Raw genomic sequence first — 23076 nt, forward strand, 5'->3', positions numbered from 1 at the left:
TTGGAAACCCTTCATTCTTTATTCAGTCGACACTGGAGACTCTGACATGCTTTTGGCATGCAAAAGGTTTACAGCTGCTGAAGTTGCTGCAGCGGTTTTAGAAAGCAGTGATGAAGACAACGGAGCATTTAGATATGAAACATATGGTATCATGTTATATGCAAGTGCCTTTAAAGGTGAATTTAAAAAGATATGCAAAAATAAAGAAAATGACCCCAGAGGTTTATTATTAATACTACTGGTTCATTTTATATCTTTTTGTTATTGTTTATTCTTGTTGCTTTTATGTTCTACTGTCATTGTAAATCTCTATTATATTCGCTTTTTGTCTCACTAAACCACTGTGAAGCACCTAAATATACGGTTGTATAGAAAAAAAACATGTTTTGTTGATTTTCTAAGTGAAAATCAGAGATCGCACTTAAATATGACAAATTTTATAAACATTTTAGGGCACAATTTCAGTTTATCTGCTGAGTTTCATATATTGGAAAAAAAAAACATAAAATGTAAAGGTGCCAGAAATTTTGCACAGGCCACATTTTATGTTTCATTGTTTTTCCAATATGTTAAATTCAGCAAATAAACAGTAATTGTGCATTACCGTGGAGGATGTGTACTTACATTTGATTTAACCAGGGGTGCCCAAACTTCTGCATATGACTGTACATAAAAGATGCTGTTTAATAAAGTCCATTATAACTATTATTATTATTATTATTATTATTATTATTAATTCAGATCTATTACTGACACTGATGTTTAGCTGCACAGACACAGCTGTGAAATCTCCACAGCAAAGTAGAATCATGTCGAATGGGAAGGTCTGGAGCAGCTGCACATGAGCCTAAGGTCATCATGTGCAACAGCAAGGGTCAGCTAGAGTGGCATAAAGCTCCCCTCTGTTTGGCGCTGGGGCAGTGGTAATGAATCCTGTGGAGCAAGTCAGCCCCATTAAGGAAGAACTGGAATGAACCAGAGCTCCAGTTGCAAGCCAGACCTAAATGGCCAGCTTTAGAGCCTGACCTCACTATCGCTGATGTGGCTAAATAGAATCACATCCTCACAGCTGATACATTGTGCAGCAACAGATGGACCGTAGTCAGTAAAAATAGAAACACCACTGACCAGACATTATTTGGGTGGGGAACCATTATCAGCACAGCAGTGACACTGACATGGCAGTGCGTGTTATGCTGGTACATGTGGATCAAGCACAGCAGCACTAAAGAGGGGTTTTTGAACACCTGAAAAACACTGCTAGGTTCACAGCTGCCCACCAACCAAAAATATCCAGGCTGTGGTCAGAAACAGAGCACTGATGAAGGTCTAGAGGACTGCCGCAAACTGCGCATGGAAAAGATGAGCTATAGTCTCTAACTGTGCAGCTACAAGGTGTACTAACTAGGTAAGTGTTAGACCAGCATAATGAATAATATATTAAGATAATAATAATTACGATAATGCATAATTCTATACCTAGGTTCTCAATAAAATGAAGATCCTGCCTTATGTACAGTGACATGCAAAGGATTGGGGGCTGCAGGTCAAATGACATCTGAAAATACAGTCAACACATCCTCTACAGAGAACACACTACTGCATACTTTAATGCACAATTACATTTTGTTGAATGTAAAATATTGAAAGAAAAAAAAATGGCCTGTGAAAAAGTTATGAAACATTTTTTGTTTTATTTTATGCTAAACTCAGGAAATAGAAAATTGTGCACTAAAATGTGTTTCCCTTATAGATGATGTGTGAACTTATCTTCATTTAGAAAATCAACAAAACATGTAATTTAACCAGGGTTTTTGCATACATACACATATATCCCATACTTAAAGCTGCACTAAGTTGTTTTGTTAAAACTGGGAGGTGCAGCATTACTGAGTCATGCTAAAATATGGCTGCTGCAAGTCACAAAGCCTGAAATAGTTATTTAAAAGTCAGAGGTGTCTGCAGAGTAATTCGCTTGGGAAGAGGTCCGAAGCACAACCCATGGTATAAAATCTTCTTCTGCACATTGTGTGTAATTGCACACTTCCACCAGAGGGGTCTTCAAATCCCATAAACTTGCAAAGTGTAGCTTTAATAAACAGAACTTGCTTTTAAGAAAACTCAAATGACTTTGCTTATTGCAAAGGGCCAGGATCAGCATCGGACATATGTTCATCATTACTGTGGCCTGGATTTATACGAATGTATGGGTCTAGTGTGAAGACCCAATTGCTGAAGGGCAAGCACCTTCAAAGGCTACATTCACACCTCTGCTGGTTTCCTTCCAACCACCTCGACACCTCTGCCATATGACTTCTCCTTATGTGGAGGGGAATTCTCCACTGGCCAAGACATAGACAGGGTTAGATAACCGTGAGATTGCCTTGAGGAGGGCCAGCAAACATAAGCGGGATGACCACATCATGCGCTGCAGTGGCTGGAATGGAGAAACAGAATGAGTTGGGTAATAGGATCTAAGCCCAAAGTTGTGGGAGGTTGACATTTTACATGCCTAGTACTGATACTCACTGGCCATTTTATCAGAACCACATCACATTGTAGGTTTACTGAAGGTAGCTCATCTATTGCTGGGCAGATTCTCAGCGAACATCTACCTCATCAGTGGAAAGAAGACTGCTGTGTCTGATCCACTCAGACCAGCACAACACACACTAACACACTACCAGCACGTCAGTGTTACTGCAGTGCTCAGAATGATCCACCACCCAAATAGTACCTGCTCTGTGAGGGTCCATTGGGGTCCTGACCACTGAAGAACAGGGTAAAAGGGGGCTAACAAAGTATGCAGAGAAAAAGATGGACTACAGTCTGTAACTGTAGAACTACAAAGTGCACCTATACAGTAAGTGGAGCTGATAAAATGGACAATGAGCATAGAAACAAGGAGGTGGTCATCATGTTATGCCTGATTGGTGTATTTAGTACACTTTGTGGTCCACTAGCCAAATAATATCTGGCCAGTGGTGGTGGTCCCTTGGTGGTCTCTTTGCACTGATGGATGGGGTAGGAAGTGGCTGATAAACTGTACAGCAGCAGATGAGCTACAGTCAGTTACTGTGAACCCCCAACCCAGTATATCAGTGTGGTAGGTGTTCCTGACAAAATGGCGTGTACCTAATAACCTGACTCAGTGCAAATATGGCTATTTGTCTTTGTACTGTGCAGCATATAGATTAACAGTCGATTATAATTAATATACACATTGCAGCTTGGATATTACATAGCTCATCAAATCCAGTACTTCACATCTACACATCTCATATGCATTCATCAATGCTATGTGATGAATGTGGATGAGATGTGTAGATGCGAAGTATTGGATTTGATGAGATGTATGGATGCAATTTAAGGCTCTTTGATTCTATTTTCTTTGATGAAACTCTTTGGGTTTCATTTCCATTTGAGTGAATAGGTTAATGATGTCAGCATCGTCCTCTGAGTTGTTCTCCAAAGTCCTTAATTCATCACAGATCAAACACTAACACCTAACATACAGTACTGAGCAAAATTCATTCTTCGTTCATTAAATTTGCAGTCGAAATAGCCATTAAGTGCAAGTTATTCATTTTTCCAGAGATAATTCTGAGGAGATCAGATATAAGATGGTTCGCATGCATAAGCGCGGAGAAAATAAATGAGATAAACTGTCCAAAACTGGCGTAAAAAAAAAAAAAAAAATCTTAAACAATAAAGAGCAAGTTGGACTCCTGACAACTGTGCAAGACCTTGTAGCCCATTAAAACTGCCCCCATCAGATAAACAGCACTTAAAGCTTTCATCTTTGAGAGAGAGGAGAAAATCAAGCTGCTTCAGATCTGAAAACATCCACAGGTGCTTCTGTCCATCCTTCCAGGAAGACGACTTAACATTATTAGTGAGTTCCATTCTGGAGGCAGCTGCCTAACTAGTCACTGCCTTCAAAGGCAGCTCTCTTGTTGGGCAGCATTTTAACTGAAAAGGAACCTTAGTAGGCATCACATTCTGGACAAAGGTTCAGAGCCATCATACGTCATAACCTACACTGCACTGTACATTTTTCACCTGTTTACCCACGGTCGCTGGTTAACTTACACTCACCTCCGACTGTAAAGGTGGATCACCTCAGTGTAAAAGATCGGCTCTCGCATCTGCAGCAGCTGTTTTCCTTGCATCGTTATTGTTGTGGTTTGTGTATGAAGCACAGGCTACTTTAAGGAGTCGGATCTGTCTGATATACTCCACTCAGACTTTTGTTCTGACGTCTCTGAAGTCAGCTCCTTATTCGCCCACTTTTGGTTTGAATTTTCCCACTCCACCTTAAATGGCAGTTATTATTATAACGCCTGAGGTGCCAGAATGTAACTGCTGCACCATTTAAGGTGGAGCGGGAAAATTCGACCAAGAAGCTGATGGACAGGAAGCCAACTTGAACTCATTGTTCTTTGTGGTTAAAATCAAGTCAGTATGTAATGTTACTGTCCTGTCTCACCTGTACAACTCAGAACATGTAAAAATTACAGAAAAGCGTTTGATTTTGTGCAAAGTTGTCTGTTTGCTGTGTCCCAATTCCCAAGCTAATGACGATGCTGATGACGCACTGCATTCAAAACAGCAGGGTAAAAGGTTAGAGTAAACAAAATGACGGCTAAATTAGATGTTTTAACATCTTTTCTATTCTTTTCTGTAATGAAGGTGCCGCGTAAATCGAGTAGCCACTCCCATCTCTGTCACTTAAACTGAGATATTTTATCCTGTGCGAATCACTCATAAACATTACAGACATCCTGTGGTAAACTGACATCACCTCCCCATGGAAAACTAATCCAATCCGAATAGGGCTTTAGGCACGGCTTTTTAGGACGCAAACGCAGATGGGGTTTCACGCGTAGGTGCGTTCAAAAATGTGTCATGACACATTTCATAACGCGACGCAAGCGCGAGCTGCATTCTGAACATTACAGCAAGGGGTGCTATAAAGACAGCCAAGCTTGACCAAGCGGTCTTGTACCACCAGTGTGCTTCTCAACTGCCATGGCAGACGAGCAGTTGAGTCTCACGCAATGATGCCATAAAATGATTATCGTATTTCCAATCCAAGAGAAAAGGTAAAGCAGCTCACTCTCCTCTGCTGCCCAGGTTTAGCTGTTGAGGCTGCTGGAATAACAGTAGATCCCTCTCTGATTTGTACTCTATCGCCCCCTTCAGTACTGAGTGTTTTAACCTCCACAGTAGCGTAAGAACGCGCGGTGAGTTTGTACAGAAGGTCCGAGCATTTGCAGTGCCTTGGCCGAGCGCTGTCATTTGCGCTCGCATCCTCGTGTAAAGTATGTTTCGGGCCTTAGGAGTGGGTTGCACTTCTTGCTTCTCACAGTCCCAGTAATCCCAGTCACAACTTTAGACTTCTCAGTGTGTAACACTAGTCACAAATGTCCTGTTTTGCTGTTCTAGTCTAATTCCTTTTTGTCTGTTTCCTTTTCTCAGTAAGGCTTCTTGACAGATACACAACCTTTCAGACTCATTTCAGAGACGTCAGAGAACAAAAATGAACACTTCTTCGAGCCTCAATACCTAAGAAACTCGCTGTTCACAGGATATGACAGTGTTTTACCGACTGTGTTTTGATTCGCATGAGATTAATATAACCTGAGGTTATTTCTACGGCTCGTTTTACAGAAGGAATTTTTACTGACTGGTATAAATTACTGACATGGCGCATTCGGATGGAACTAAAATCACTGAGAAATGGCGGTAAAAATAACATTTCCCTCACCTACTCATGTAAACGAATCCTGTCCGAATATGACTGTCACACCTTCCACTGGATCCGTCAACCTAACAAACTCCAACTCCTGGAACTCTCTTGGAGATCACATGACTGTTCCGCCAACCACAACCAATCATCCTTCCCCTTCTCCGGAGTGCTGATCTGTTGCAGCTGTTTCGTTTGTCATATGACTAGGAGTTGTTAGTGTTTAATGCCCGGGCTTTAGTTAGGATAATGCGAAGTAGTGCTTCATTCTCTTGAGCTACCAAGTGGTTTTTCTTGTATTGCCCTTGTTGTGTATTGAACTGTCTTTTCTGGATTTATGACTCTGCCTTTTATCTTTGCCCCTTTTGGTCTTGTTTGCCTGTTTTGTATGATTGTTCTTTTGCATTGGATTGTTTTGGATTTGACCCACGCCTGTTTTTGACAACCAGCTTGGATTCCACGTTAATCATCCATCCATCCATCCATCATCTAAACCGCTTATCCTTCTGGGTCACGGTGGGGTGCTGAAGCCTATCCCAGGCAGACAGACAGACAGACATACACAGTCACACACACTCACACCTAGGGGCAATTTAGCATGTCCAATCAGCCTCGTCAAGGCAACCCGATGCCTCGTCAAGCCCAAGCTTAACGTACACTCTTAAAAAAAGATGCTTCTCCAAGGGTTCTTTAGTAGAGACAATGTTTCAATGGTTCTAGGATCATGAAGAGTCAAAGAACCATTTGCATGCTATAAAGTTTGTTGTATGGCAAAGGCGTTCTTCAGATCGATCAAGAATGTGATGAATGTTGTGTACAGTTCTATATATAGAACTTTTTGGAAATTGTTCTATATAGCACCACTTTTTTTGTTCTTTTGTTCTTTTGCATTGGATTGTTTTGGATTTGACCCACGCCTGTCTTTGACAACCAGCTTGGATTCCACGTTAATCATCCATCCATCCATCCATCATCTAAACCGCTTATACTTCTGGGTCACGGTGGGGTGCTGAAGCCTATCCCAGGCAGACAGACAGACAGACATACACAGTCACACACACTCACACCTAGGGGCAATTTAGCATGTCCAGTCAGCCTGACTGCATGTTTTTGGACTGTGGGAGGAAACCGGAGTACCCGGAGGAAACCCACACAGACACGGGGAGAACATACAAACTCCACACAGAAACGACCCTGGTCGCCCGGCCGGGAATCAAGCCCAGGCCATTCTTGCTGTGAGGCGACAGCGCTACCCACTGCACCACCGTGTCGCCCATCCACGTTAATCAGTAAAGCGTTTCTTCTAACTTTATCTGCGAGCGTCTGATCAGTACTCTGGCATTACAATGGCTTAAGACTGAACTTGGAGGCACGGAAAATATCCCTGCAGATTTCTTTGAAAAACCGAAAGCACAATTCTTCTAATGCACAGTACTGAGTGCTAAAGTTCAATCAAGAATATTGTGGGTTCTGCAAAAACGCAGGATAAACCTAAACAAAACACATGAGAGCATTTCTGTTCCAAAGGGCTATAAATATGAACTAAGCTGGAGCTGCAATTTGAGTTCAGGAGAAAATTGTAGAGAGAACACAAACATTTATGAGTAAATTTGTTTGATTTGTAAGACTGAGGCAGCAGAATAAACCTGATTCCCTTCCAGTGAGCCATAGGTGAATAATTACACGGTGTGAAAATCTAATAAATGGTCTGTCGTCCTGGTTATGAAGCAAACGACTGAGTAACAAAAGAACAGGGGAGGGTGGCTGATAATACACACTGTCATTCACTGACAGGCAAGACACTGTAATGGTCATTATTATGCTTTCTTTATAATATTCCTTACATTTTCAGTTATTGAATGAGAGAAACTATTAAAGAAGTTTCTCTTTTTCCACCAACCTCCTGACAGAAACTTTCTCTTTTTTCATCATCATGATGAAAGAACCTGAAAAGTGAGTGATAGTCTTCTGATGTCTGCATTGGATTTGCATCTGAGACCACTTTTTCTTGAACATAGATCAAATATGTGAGAAGCCTCCTGTTATCAAACGATTCCTCAGACCACCTTTAGCAGCACACACCCCAACACAGCATGCTGCAGCCTTCAAAGCTGTTTAATCATGGTTTTGTGGGTGAAAATCATGCCTTCAATCCATGATTGAAGCATAGGCAGTGATATTGGGACGGTAGGTGGGGAGGAAACCCTGAGAACGTGGCTGGAGTTCTAGTCTCACAGAGCCAGGCATGATCTCACACCGAGAACGTGGGTGGGACCGTGGACTTATTAGGGTGAGGACAAACTGAGAGTGAAGTTTCTAACCCAACCCAATGCCTCGTCAAGCCCAAGCTTAACGTACACTCTTAAAAAAAGATGCTTCTCCAAGGGTTCTTTAGTAGAGACAATGTTTCAATGGTTCTAGGATCATGAAGAGTCAAAGAACCATTTGCATGCTATAAAGTTTGTTGTATGGCAAAGGCGTTCTTCAGATCGATCAAGAATGTGATGAATGTTGTGTACAGTTCTATATATAGAACTTTTTGGAAATTGTTCTATATAGCACCACTTTTTGCTGCAATATAGAACCATATACAACACTTTCTCCAACAGTCTGAACTTTTCACAATGCCAAGAACCATTAAGCATGCAAATAATAATAATAATAATATTAACATAATAAAACAGTCTCAGAGACCTTTTACCAGACACACACACACACACACACACACATATATAAATATATATATATAAAATTGTAGAACTACAAAGTGCACCTATATAGTAAGTGGAGCTGATAAATGGACAATGAGCGTAGAAACAAAGAGTTGGTCATAATGCCTGATCGGTGTGTGTGTATATGTCAAGTCAAGTCAAGTCAAATTTATTTATATAGCGCCTTTTACAACAGATGTACACAAAGCAGCTTTACAGAGAATCCGGGTCCACGCCCCCAGTGAGCAAGCCTTGGCAACAGTGGCAAGGAAAAACTCCCTCAACAGGAGGAAGAAACCTCGAGAGGAACCAGACTCAAAAGGGGAACCCATCCTCCTCTGGTCGACACCGGATAACAGCACAGACACAAAACAGTATAAGTGGATAAAGTTTTACACTTCTGTGCAGTGCGCCGGCCGCATCTCAGGTCAGACCCTCTTAGGACAGGCAGCCGCTCAGCTCAGGGAAAAAGAAGGGGAGGGGGGAAGAGGGGGGGATAGGGGGGGGAGGGGGGATAAGGGGTTTTTAGCCTAGACTTAAAGATGGAGGCTGTGTCTGAGTCCCGAACACAGACTGGTAGGCTATTCCAAAGCTGGGGGGCGTGGTATGAAAAGGCTCCTCCCCCTGACGTAACTTTATTTATTCTGGGTACTAATAATGAGCAGCACCTTGTGATCTAAGTGGGCGTGTCGGTTGATAATAGGAAATAAGGTCACTGAGGTACTGAGGATCAAGGCCGTTCAGAGCTTTATACGTCAGCAGAAGAATCTTGTACTCAATGCGGAATTTAACTGGCAACCAATGTAAGGTACACAAAATTGGGCTAATGTGGTCAAATTTCCTGGTTTTGCTGAGGACTCTGGCTGCAGCGTTCTGGACTAACTGAAGCTTGTTAAGGTTTTGGCTGGAACAACCAGAAAGCAGAGCGTAATCTAACCTGGACGTGATGAAGGCGTGAACTAACGTTTCTGCATCCTGTAGCGACAGTGCAGTTCTTAATTTAGCGATGTTACGCAGGTGGAGGAAAGCTATTCTGGTAATATTGGTAATGTGCTCATCGAAGGCCAGACTGGGATCGATCGTGACACCAAGGCCTTTTACAGATGTGCCTGGTGCGATTGAGAAACTATCGAGATTAAGCGTAAACGTAGGCAGATTATCCCTAGCAGCTTTTGGACCAAGAAGAAGAACTTCTGTTTTGTCCGAATTTAGTAAGAGGAAATTACTTGACATCAATTCTTTAATGTCTTTTACACATATGTATGTGTGTGTATATATTTATATATGATTATTTATCTCTGTCCCAGATCTGGACTGAAATAAACATGTTATTTTTAATTTTTTTATGTGGTTCTCTAAAGAAAAGAGGGCAGAATCTTCCTTTACACAGCTGCTACTTGTGCCATAATTTGCACCAACCTACATTTTTGCCATTAAATAAAGTTTCTTCCAAAGTCAGTTAACCCTTAGAAACCTACAATTTTGGGGATTTTTTTTTTTTTGGTATTTTTAGGGTCAATTACAATTACTGTTGCAATTATAAAGTATTTACATGTGACAGTCACAAATGCCACATGTTGTTATTTTCAGGAGACCCTGGGCTACTCAGATATGCCATTGTTTGGCATGTAAATGCTAATAAAAATGTGATATCTTTATGAATTTGGGTCATTTCTGATCAAAAATGTACCTAGCGCCTACAAAATGTTGTCATTTTTTAAATTATAGAGATCTTGAAAAACAAGTGCAGTCATAGTTATCTTTTCAGAAACTGTTAGTCTGGAGGGTCTGTGAGCTGAAAGTGCAATAATTTCGATGGTCATTTATTCTACTGGTTATTAGGCAGACATGCTTTTTATAGAATTTTTGTCCTCTTGGATTCAGGCTGAGTGCTAAAACTCTAAAACACAGCAAGACAGGCTTTATTTTTAATTACAAATTGAGCTGCATATTTAATATCAGATATTTTTAATACTCAAAATCAATGTAAACTGAAAGCCCTTTGTTTATAATATGAAGGCTAAAATCAGAGATGTAATAAAACAGTAGCGAGTGGGTTTGGGTGATTTTGGAGCTGGATTGCTGGCTGATGGATGGTCACAGGTGGGTGATATCACTCTGGATGGTGAGGACAGAGTCGGATGAGTGATCTGATGTGTGAATCATGTCACTGTTTTAACCCTTTGTTGGAATATGAAGGCCAAACAGCAGAGCAAAAATATCAGGATTTTAGGTGATTTCCCCAGCCAAATTACTCACTGATGCTGATGTCACAGCTCGATGATGTCATACTTGCTTGTTAGGGGTGGGTCTGCTGAATGTCCTAATATGTGGATAATGTTTGTATCTTAAATCATTCTGAAGTTATGAAGGCTAGAATGACCTACCGTTTTGCTCCAGGTCCTAAGGGTTAACTTGGTTACCAGTAGCACAAGTCTCTTTTGTCTAATCTTAAATACAAATATTAGTTGTGATGAGCAGAACATAAAAGTAAATATAATCCAAAAATCCAATTATGCTGTAATTCTGTCAAATTACTCCAAAAATATTATTTAATTTACTTTAGGTGCTATGAAATTCAAGGCACGTTTTATTCCAATATGCTAAGGAAGTCAACAGCATAACAATCACACACATACGGAGAGATTATGTAACCATATTACTGTTTGCACCCGTTATATATGATTTTTCTGCCTTAATATTTCACTTTGTTAGTGCTTTGCATTATACATACATACATACATACATACATACATACATACATCATCTAAACCGCTTATCCTTCGCGGTGGGGTGCTGGAGCCTATCCCAGCTGTCATTGGGCGGAAGGCAGGATACACCCTGGACAGGTTGCCAGTCCATCGCAGGGCAGCTTTGCATTATATATAATGTTAAATGTTTTATATTGGTAATAAAAAGACGACCTTCACAGTGCATTCATTGTCATTTCCACCACACACAGTCATTTCCATCACTGCACGTTTGAGGAAAATAAAACAGTAAACAGCTCATCATCTATATTCAAATATTTTCAAATGTAGTGACCATATTATTGTGTACTAAGTCTAAAAAAGTCTTAAAAGTGATTTCCAATGATTCTTTAAAATTCAGAATTGTTCACAATAGTGGTGATAGGAACCAGACGTCTGAAGAAATGATTCCTCCTGAAAGCTCCTTCACAGGAAGCTATTAAATGAAAATAGTTAAGATCGAGGTGTGAAATACAGGGGGTCCTGGGGGGGTCCGGTACCTAACTAATGTCTTGGACCCGCTGATGGTCTCAATCTGTTTGGGAGGTCGCTGAAAATAAACTTATTATGATGTAATGCTGTCCAGTGCCCAGATAAAAATTCAGGGAAAGGCTCATTGTTTAGCTGCTTCACCCACAATCAGTGAGTGTCTGTCTTTGATATTCTTAACTAACTACAGCTGCAGCACTCATCTGCCTCAGGGTGGTGCTGTAGCAAATTAGTTCTCCCTGGTGGTCCCTCATTGCTTAGCAAAAACGTGCAGTATGCCACAGCATATTTGTAAATCTGAAAACTTGCCCAATTTCATAAAAGACTGGTGGAAATTGTTACTTTCTTCTCAAACCGACAAAATAGCTCAACCTGATCCACTCAGACCAGCGCAACACACACTAACACACCACCACCACGTCAGTGTTACTGCAGTGCTGAGAATGACCCACCACCCAAATAGTACCTGCTCTGTGAGGGTCCATGGGGGTCCTGACCACTGAAGAACAGGGTAAAAGGGGGCTAACAAAGTATGCAGAGAAACAGATGGACTACAGTCTGTAACTGTAGAACTACAAAGTGCACCTATATAGTAAGTGGAGCTGATAAAATGGACAATGAGCGTAGAAACAAGGAGGTGGTCATCATGTTATGCCTGATTGATGTATTACAACCATGTTTTAGGCGTATAGAATGTACATTTTGCATTTCATACATATACTGTACACCAATCCTCCTATTATTGTTGGTTCTCATAGAACCTTGCTTAATGAAGGCATGGTTTAAGAACGCTGATATCTGAAACCATGAACATAAAACGATAATTCTGTCCTATGACTGGACGTCTTAAGATAAGGTTATGGAATATTTATATAGTATCAGTATCTCAAAGAACTGCTAGCTTCATATAAACCATGCTGAACTCTAAATGAACCACATTATATTTGCAGCTGAATTAGCTGTCAGCTTCAACTGGACTATCTTTGCAGCTGATCAGAGCACACTGACTGGTCAGACTAAGAAACAGCCACATAAAGCCAAAAAAGCAAAGCTTCTTGTTTTTATCACAGAACTCATACAGATCTGCCTCGTAATGCAATATCACCTCTTTTCCACACATGACTCGCTCAACATGGCCTGTCATTTGTTGTGGCAGTGAAAGAAGTCACACATAGGGCCACTGTCCATTAATGTCCAGTACTGTCCTGCCACATCGCAGCTCTGTCCTCGCATTGTATGATCTCCTTTAATAATGCAACGCTGGGGGAAAATCGCTTAATTATTCAACATATGATTATGCAAGGCGCATCCACGTCCACTTTGCTGAGCTTTAGGTGACCAAGCAGCTATAGATGAGTGGTCAGCAGCCTGCAGAAAAAAACCCCTGGCAAAATGTCCAGGGTTCTGAGTCACATGTGGAGCGGTCTGCAGAGGATTTGTCAGGCAAAAATAAAAAACAGGTAGGAGATATTGATGCATGCAGTGCTTCTGATCATTAATAGACAGCATATTTGATCAGATAATGAGCACTGAAAGATAATAGTGGACACAGTGGGTATGCTGAGAGGCAGGGTTGGGATAGCTACTGAAAATTAGTAGTTAGCTACTTTGTAGCTACTTTCCCAAAATGTAAACTTTTCCAGAAAAAGTAGTGGCTACTTTTTAGCTACTTTCAAAGCGTGATTGTCAGAATGTTTGTGAATCTCCACCTGATACACCAAACAAGCCCAACTGATAGTGTCAGCAAGACACTGCATTTAATCATGAGCCAGAAAGAAACATACAATTGAAAAGCTGCAAATGTACAAAAAGATCAGCAAAAAGTGAGTTTAATGTAACCAACAATCAAACTTACACAACCAAAGCTGTGATATCCAACAGAAATCTAGACTAAGTAGAGGCAAAGTCAATCATTCCAGGTTTTTTCTAACAAAAATCTACAAAAAAGACTGAATACAAACCAACAACTTTGTGCAAAGAATTGTCAACTGTTGAAATAAAGCTGCTCCAATATAAACATTTGAGCAAGATATTTACAGACACAACATTCAGAGTCGTTTGTTAAACTAAAACAACACTTTTGCCTCAAAATTCTCATCGGTGACCCTGACTCTGTTTGGTTTGAGAATCAGGCCTGAATAATCTCTCCACAGCTGCAGAGCTGCTGCAGCTCCACAGCAGAACTAGATTTTTAGGTAAATATCATAATACTGTAAAATCATTATAACACACAGTTCTAACACAGTTTTCACAATAAATGATCTGAAACGCTGGAATTGATGCATGACTGCAAATTCACCAACCTTTAACGCTGAAGATTGACGCACAGACTGGTGGACACACAGCAATGCAGACAACCTTGCCTCGCTGGTAGCCAACGAAACGGCAAAGAGAAAGATTTAAGATGAACATCAATAATTTGGAGACGAACGGACTTATTTGCATTTATAATCACTCCAGCTGCAACTATAGCTACAGCAAAATTTGTAGGCAATACAGCTATTAGCTACATTTCATTAAACTGTAGTGGCTACAGCTGTTAGCTAAAAAAATTAGTAGTTAACTACAAAAAGTAGCGCACTAGTTAGCTACTCCCCCATCCCTGCTTAGAGGCTATTTGAGTAGTGAGTACATGCAAGAGGCCATGATGAAATGCTTGCTATGGTTTTTCAAGAACAATACATATAAGAAGATCTTTATAACAACCTAGTTCTATATATCATAGCTTATAGATACTCTATGATATACATTGTGTCATTACAGGTGAAACATTATGTTCAAATATTAGTACATACCCTGGTCATCTTAGAGTATCATGGACTTTAGATTAAATCCATGTTCTGTCCAGATTGTTTTCTAAATACTAATACTACAAGTGTAAATAGTGGATAATTTTGGTAAGTTTATGTGCAAAATATTACTGTACATCACCGGATTGTACTAATGGATGATGATGTTGAATGTACATTATATCAAGCTAGAAACCTGCAAACTACTACTACGACCAAATATAATCATAATGATTTAATGATTAATCATTTTCACTAATTGTTGTTCTCAGTTCACTATAAATTACAGCCGAGAGTAACTCATCGTTTTCTGCTTTGCGCTGCATAATGAGACAAGAGGCGTTCATGAACATGACATTGGAAATCAACTGCATCTAAATGTGTATGATGAATTTTTTAGGCATACTTTGGGATATACAGTATGAACATACTACACATACTTCTCAATTAAATATACTACACATAAAAAAGTAGGGATATTATGTTAATTAAGCAACAGAACAGTGTGTTGTTGCGAAATACCATCACGGCTGTGATTTGGTCGCCATAGATCATCACAGCCGTGATGTTATTGGCGATAACACACTCCTTGAGTGTTCTATTGTTTTAATACAACAGTTAAATAAATAAAGTAATAAATTAATAAACTGGGCCGTACATCAGAGTAACGAGCTCCGCCCACTCGCTGCTCAGCCGGCAGTTCGTTCTCCAGCTCCACACACTAAATTCCCAAACTGTCGTCACCACTGAGCAGCTTTTTTGTTTTTTATTGCGGCAGTTTTATGGCTCAGTCTGATTTGGTCAGACTCTGAAGATCAGACTACACGTTTGGCGAATGGTGTTGGGTTCATTTCTGGCTGATTCCAGGTTGTTTAGCTGTTCTTCTGTCTCAGCTGCCGACTGAAAAGCTGCTCAGTGGTGATGACAGTTTGGGAATTTAGTGTCGTCTCATCTTCAGAGTCTGACCAAATCAGCTGTCGGTCAAATGTGATCTTAAAAGTATCTATTTTCAGTTTGTGGCAAAGTAAGAAGTACAAACTCGTCAAACTTGTTGCTTAGCAACAGCATCTTAGTGGAGTGATACAGTGTTTGTGAAAAACCTGTGATGTTATGGTAAAATAACAGCACGGTTAGAACGCTTCTCAACCAATCAGCTTGTGTGGCCGGAACTAACTGCTGCATGAATGGTAATAAAAGCACAAAGCAGTGATTAGTAAATACTATTGGACCTGTATAAAATTGAAATGCTTAATATGCACCTTTTTGATGGGAGACAGTTCTGGACTGCAGGCAGGCCAGTCTGGCACCTGCATCTTTTAAACACTGTGTCCACTCACTGTCCACTCTATTAGACACTCCTACCTTGTCAGTCCACCTTGTAGATGTAAAGTCAGAGACGATAGCTCATCTGCTGCTGCAAAGTCTGTCTTGGTCATCCTCTAGTCCTTCATCAGTGGTCACAAGACGCTGCCCACAGGACGCTGTTGGCTGGATATTTTTGGTTGCTGGACTATTCTCAGTCCAGCAGTGACACTGAGGTGTTTAAAAACTCCAGCAGCACTGCTGTGTCTGATCCACTCAGACCAGCACAACACACACTAACACACCACCACCACGTCAGTGTTACTGCAGTGCTGAAAATGATCCACCACCCAAATAGTACCTGCTCTGGTCCTGACCACTGAAGAACAGGGTAAAAGGGGGCTAACAAAGTATCAGAGAAACAGATGGACTACAGTCTGTAATTGTAGAACTACAAAGTGCACCTATATAGTAAGTGGAGCTGATAAAATGGACAATGAGCGTAGAAACAAGGAGGTGGTCATAATGTTATACCTGATCGCTGTATATAAGTGAGGTACACGGACTGTCTCATCTGCACTGCATGCTAAAATGACCACAGATAGCAGCCTCTTTCCTCTCACCACCCTCTGCACATCTGTTTTATCAGTCTGATAGGAAACAAATAATTGTTTATGAAATGAAATGCTAACGAAACGCAAGCGATTGACATCTTGCAACGAGCAATGAGGCTTTCAGAGTGTGTTCAGTTCATTTGCATATTTGTGAGCCCCATGGCCGCCTGTAAGACTGGTGTTTAAAGCCTTTGTTTAGTTACTAAATGTTTACTGTTATTTCAGGAATGTGTTATGTATCACTTGGACCACAGAGTAGGTGATGGTTGTGTTAAAAACCACTGGGAGACCAACAGGCTTTGTTCAGTTTCCCAGCTGGGCTGTAAAGAGGATAAAATAACTTTTAATGAGGTCCATATTGCAGAAATCTGATCTATTTCACACCAAGGTTTTCACCCCTTCATTAGTCCCTTATGTGCCTATTTTATTTGTTTGTTTTCCTCTGTTCTTCCATAAACTGTGATCACTGATCACTGATCATAAACTGTTGTGACTTTTCAGCTAAAAATACGTTAAAGCCTATATACTAAATCAGTGGATAGTGTCGCTTTGGTTTTGTTAGGGCACTAAGTATTATCATTAATAATAATAAGAAGAATAATAAGAATATTTTTTCTAACTAAATCAAGTTAGCTAACACTTACATTGTAGAATACAAGCTACCATCAGCCTAAGTTGATTTTATATACACTTTATGGCCAAAAGTCTGATTTCAGCTGTTTCAGCCACATGCATTGCTAACAGGTGTATAAAATCAAGTACATAGCCTTGCAACGCCCATAGTCAACTCCAGTAGAATCGGTTGTTTAGAAGACCTCAGTGACTTTAAACATCACTATCATAGGATGTCACCTTTGCCAAAAGTCAGTTTGTGAAATGTCTGCCCTGCTAGATCTGCCCCTGCCCACTGTAAGTGCTATTATTGTGAAATGGAAGCATCCAGAGCAGCAACACCTCAGCCATGAAGAGGTAGACCAGGCGAACTCAAAGAGCACTAGAGCTTGTAGGGTAAAAAATCGCCCAACCTCTGTTGCATTACTCACTACAGAGATCCAAACTGCCTCTAGGAGCAACATCAACCCAAGAACTGTGTGTTGGTAGCTTCATGATGTGGGTTTCACTGCACAGTTTCACACAAGCCTGAGATCACAAAGCGCGATGCATCAGCTGGAGTGGTGTCAGGCACACCGCCACTGGACTCTGCAGTGTTCTCTAGAGTCTGCTGGGCAAATCTAAGCTTTGGTAGATGCCAGGAGAACACTAGCTACTAGAATGCTGTCAGTCAAGCATGTCATTGATCCATATGAAAACTTTTTGCTTTTTGGTAAAATTTTCCATTTTTAATGTTGAGCATATGGCTTGTGAAATGTGTAGATTGAAAGAGTTTTTCATTTTGATCCTTGTTGTCAACAAGGAGAATTTTGAAGAAGAATCACCCTCCCCAGCAGCAGATCATGGACATTTACATTCACATATAATGGTTTTAGACAAGTGACACGTGAAACAGTTTAAAAAATGATGAAGTTGGTTTCATTTTGTCTTCAATAGCTTTTGCATGGCAGTGGAAAATGCTAATATGACATATATTATTATAACAAATAGGTAATTGACAACTGATGAAGAACACATTGATTTATATGAACTGTATGCTGAGAGTTAAATAACTGTGTACAAATCACACTGCAAGTGGCAATCAGCGGGGTCCAAGCACTGCACACCTGTAGTTAGTGTATGTCTGCTAGAAGTTGCAACACAAATGATGGTCAAAGTTTTAAGAATGGCCTGTTTATAAAAGGTAAAAGCAGAAAAACAGATTTCTGCCATTTTGTGCACAATGATATTTTAACCTTGGTATGGTAAGCAATAGATTTTTAAGTCCAAATCTAAGTTTTCAAGTCTCATGGAAAGCAGTTGGAAAGCAGTACAATTATTTACATGACTATGGCCCCATTATGGCCCCACCTTATAAAAGTCCTAGAATCACCACTGAGTATTGGGGTAATGATGCATTTAGTGGGCATTTAGCGTGGATTTACTTTTGCACATTTGAGAAATGGGACACACTTGGACACTAATACGGTACTTTGTAATTATCAGAAAAAAAATGCTTTCACTGGCACCGTCCTTGACTGATCCACAGGTGGCCACAGTGCTAATTAGAAGATATATCAGCCAATCACTACTATGTGTTTGCATTTATTGTGGAGGGAAAAGTTCATGATTTTGCTCACAGTTGGAGTTAAGCTCTTATCTTATTAGGTGTCAGTCATGTTCTTGGCATGCGTTACGGTTATATAACAGATAAATATCCCCCCGCAGTTTTCAGGCTTTCACAACACAAGCATGCACACTCCTCCCTAAAATAAAAAAACTGATTGTTAATGAAAGCCAGAGGTGATAAATACAGCCTGTACTTTCACGAGAACTGGCAACACAAATAACCACCAAGGACATTAACAACACTTTTTACCACATAAAATTCACAGTTTTTGATCATATTCCTCATATTTGTTAACCACAAATGCACCATACAGTCAAAACATAGGTTCTTTGGAGTGATGCCACATAAGAACTACCCTACATTCCCTAAAAAGCTTGAATGGATTGTTCACCTTGCTCACTGGCTTCTAGTGTATTATGAGTGTCCTTTGAGTCAACTGGTGTTTTGTTCTAATAATGAAACTGGTTTAAATTATTGTAGATTGCCTGGTTACACTAATAAGACTCCTTGGGCAAGACTCCAAATTCTCTCTGTCTACCACTGTCACATGATTAAACTGTAAGAGGCTCTGGAGAAGAGCATCAGCCAATTAAATGTATTCCTTCAAAGAACAATCCATTAAAAGGTTTTTAAGCACCTTTAAGCACATCTAGCTTTAAGCACTATTGTTTTAAGAGTGGAGAGAGTAATCCAATCCAGTTTGAATGGAAACTCAGCATCAGTGCTGCTGGCCCAGAGCTACAGGTCAAATCCCTGCATAATCTTTACGTCTGTTTCTCTCTCGCTCTCTGTTTCTTGTCTGAAAGGCAGCACCTAAAGCACTCTAGCAGTGGGTTCTTTGAGACAAAGCCACAGAAAAACACTTCTGTGGAGAGATACTTTTATAAGGGAGATGTGTGAGTGTAAAGATCCTTTTTTAAAGTTTAAAGAACTTTAAAGAAGACTTTAAACTCGTTTCCACACCTTAGTACAGAGTCCCACTGGTGACATCCCATATAAATAAAAATAATGCAGGGCCACCCCTTAATAATGCGTAGGAACAAGATGCCATGGCAATGACTTAGTAGGTTGTGGGAACTTAGTAAGTGACTTAGTAAGGCATGGGAACAAGATTATGATCTAAGTCGTGGCCATGCATTAGGATCTCGTTCCCACACCTTACTAAGTCATGACCATGCATTAGGATCTCGTTCCCATGCCTTACTAAGTTGTGGCCATGCATTAGGATCTCATTCCCATGCCTTATTAGGTCGCCATGACATAATTATCTTGTTTCCATGCTTTATTAAGTCATGACTTTTTTTTTATTTATACAGGATGTCATCAGCGGGGCTCCGTACCTTAGTTATGGTCACAACTTAGTAATGCATGGGAACGAGATAATTAAGTCATGGCCATGACTTAGTAAGGTATGGGAATGAGCTTATTATCTCATTCCCACATCTTAGTATGGAGTCCCGCTGGTGACATCCCTTATGAATAAAAATAATGCAGAGCCACATCTTAATAACGTGTGGGAATGAGATCCTAGTTTCCATGCCTTATTAAGTTGTGGCATTATTTTTATTTAAACAGGTCACCAGCAGGGCTCCGTACCTTAATAAGTTATGACCACAACTTAGTAATGCATGGGAACGAGATACTTAAGCCGTGGCCATGACTTAGTAATGTGTGGGAACGAGCTTCTAATGCATGGCCACGGCTTAGTAAGGTGTAGAAATGAGATAGTTAGTCCTTGACCACAGCCTATTAATGCATGATCTTGTTCCCACTCCTTACTAAGTTGTGGCCATGCATTAGGATCTCATTCCCATGCCTTATTAGGTCACCATGACATAATTATCTTGTTTCCATGCCTTATTAAGTCGTGACATTTTTTTATTCATACAGGATGTCACCATACCTTGGTCATTAGTCAATTATCTCGTTCCCACACCTTAGTACGGAGTCCAGCTGGTGACATCCCATATAAATAAAATGAATGCAGGGCCACACCTTAATAACATGTGGGAACAAGATCCTAGTTTCCATTGCTTATTAAGGTGTGGCATTATTTCTCTTTAAATAGGATGTCACCAGCAGGGCTCCGTACCTTAATAAGGTATGGCCACAACTTAGTAATACATAGGAATGAGATGATTAAGTCGCCCTGACTTAGTAAGGCATGGGAACGAGCTTCTAATGCATGGCCACAGCTTAGCAAGGCGTAGGAATGAGATAATTAATCCTTGACCACAGCCTAATAAACCATGATCTTGTTCCATGCCTTACTAAGGCCATGACTTAATTAACTAAAGAATCTCGTTCCCACGTGTTATTATGACGTGGCCACGTGTTGGTGTTATTTATATGGGTTGTCACCAGCAGGGCTCTGTGAGTAACTGTGTTCTGAATACTGTCTTCGCTTGGTCTGAATACAGATACTGAATTCCTGTGTTCTGAATATATAAATTCCAAATACTTGTATCCAAACCCTGATTACGCACAGATGAGCGCGAGCCTGAACATCCTTGTAATCCAGACCCCGAGGCTCGTCTGCGCGCGCCTGTACTCACCGAAGCAGGAGTTGACGAAGCCGTACCACATGCAGCCCCTCCTGCCCACCAGCCACCGTCCGCGCACGCTCGCGGCGAAGCTCAGCGAGGTGCCGAACACGCACACCAGCATGTCGCTCAGGCTGATGTTGAGCAGCAGCAGGTTGACGGGCGTGCGCAGCGTCTTAAACCTGCAGAAGAGCACGAGCACCAGCAGGTTGTTGAGGAAGCCGAAGATCATGATGAAGCCCAGGATAACGGCCACCACGGCGTGGCCAGTGCGGGACAGCCTCTCCTCGGGGGTGTCGCTCCAGTCTGCGTCCAGCGTGGACAGGGCATCCTCCTCTGTCCAGTTGGAGCTGCAGTTCGAGGGGTCCAGCTCATAGATCATCTTCGCTCGGTCCGTTCACTTCACATGGTGAGGGGGACTAAGACTTCTGCATCGGCCCAGCAGCGGTCACTTCGACCCCTCCGGCCATGAGGGGTCATTTGAAATTGTGTGAGCTCAAAGATCGCGCGCGCGGTAACAGGTGTTGCTGGCAAATCACACCGCGAGAGGTTTTCTTAAAAAGCTGCGGACGCGTGACCCCCAGTTACCGCACCAGTTTAATGGGTGTGTAAGAATCTCGTGGTCAGTTTTCTTCCTCGCAAGCAGCCGATCAGTATCTGACCAATGAAAACTGGACCATGTTAACCTTTATTTTAACTTTGGGGGAAGAGCGGAACTTTTCCACGCGCTCAGATCCGCCACCAGGTCCTTTAGTCTGACTGAAGATAAATCCACAGAGAAGCGCGCGCTGCTGCTGACACGCGGCAGAGAAGAAGCGGGTGGAATGAAGGTGTAGTGTTCCCGCGGATTCACGCACAGCTGCGGGATGCTGTGGTGACTGTGAGTGAGAGAGTCTCTGGGCACGAGCTCGAGTCTGTCTCTATTAGAGCGAGCAGGAGAGACTGAGCAACGTGATGACGTCGATGAGTTCATGATGACCATCGAGAGAGAGAGAGAGAGAGAGAGAGAGAGAGAGAGAGAGAGAGAGAGAGAGTTAGAGAGAGAGAATGAAAGGGAGACAGAGAGAGAGGGAGAGAGGAAAGACATAGAAAGAAGGAGAAAGACAGAAAAGGATAGTGAAAAAACAAAAAACAGAGAGGGAAAAGAGAAGAGAGAGAGAGAGAGAGAGAGAGAGAGAGAGAGAGAGAGAGAGAGAGAAACGACTGAAAAGACTGAAAAAGAGGAAAAAAGGTTGTGAAAAATAAAGGAAGAGGGAGGAAGAGAAAGAGAGAGAGAGAGGAAGGAGAAGAAGAAGGGGGCAGAGAAAGACAGAGAGAAAGAGAAAGACAGAAAAGGAATGATGAAAAAAAAGGAAGAGGGAAGAGAGAGAGAAAGAGAGAGAGAGAGAAAGGGACAGAGAAATAGTGAAAGAGAGAAAAAAGACAGGAAGACTGAAAAAAGCAAGAAGAAAATAGTGAAAAATAAAGGAAAAGAGGCAAAGGGAAAAAAGGAGTGATAGAACTAGAGGGAGAGCGAGAGAGTAGAAGAAGAGGGGTGGAGAAAGAGAGAGAGAGAGAAAGAGAGAAAGGAGAAGAAGAAGAAGAGGGGCGGAGAAAGGGAGGGAGACAGGAAAGAGAGAAAAAGATGTAGACAGTAACAGAAGAGAGAAACAAAGGAAGATAAACAGAAATACAGAAAGAGAGAGAGAGATAGAGAGAGAAAGAGGAAGAGAGAGAGAGAGAGGGAAAGAGAGAGAGAGGGGGAGATAGAGAGAGAAAGAGGAAAAGAGAGAGAGAGGGGGGGAGAGAGAGAGAGAGAGAGAGAGAGAGAGAAAGCACCACAGATTTCTTAATTAAATCTGATACGATTGTACAGAAGGAAGAGAAAGCCGTGGCTGAATTGTTGGGATGTTTAAAGGGGGGCAAAAT

At 41.2% G+C, this 23076-nt stretch overlaps 1 protein-coding gene across 1 annotated transcript in view; it reads right to left on the bottom strand.

Moving 5' to 3' along the window:
- tmtops2a (teleost multiple tissue opsin 2a) overlaps positions 1-21550 on the bottom strand; it is a 47009-nt gene extending 25459 nt beyond the window's left edge. The window contains exon 1 of the mRNA XM_036569808.1: positions 21181-21550. Coding sequence (XP_036425701.1) covers positions 21181-21550 — 370 coding nt within the window. The remainder of the gene's footprint in view (positions 1-21180) is intronic.
- Positions 21551-23076: the final 1526 nt, after the last annotated feature.

The sequence above is a fragment of the Colossoma macropomum genome, unplaced genomic scaffold (genome assembly GCF_904425465.1).
Source record: "Colossoma macropomum unplaced genomic scaffold, Colossoma_macropomum, whole genome shotgun sequence".
In the NCBI taxonomy this organism is placed as follows: domain Eukaryota; kingdom Metazoa; phylum Chordata; class Actinopteri; order Characiformes; family Serrasalmidae; genus Colossoma; species Colossoma macropomum.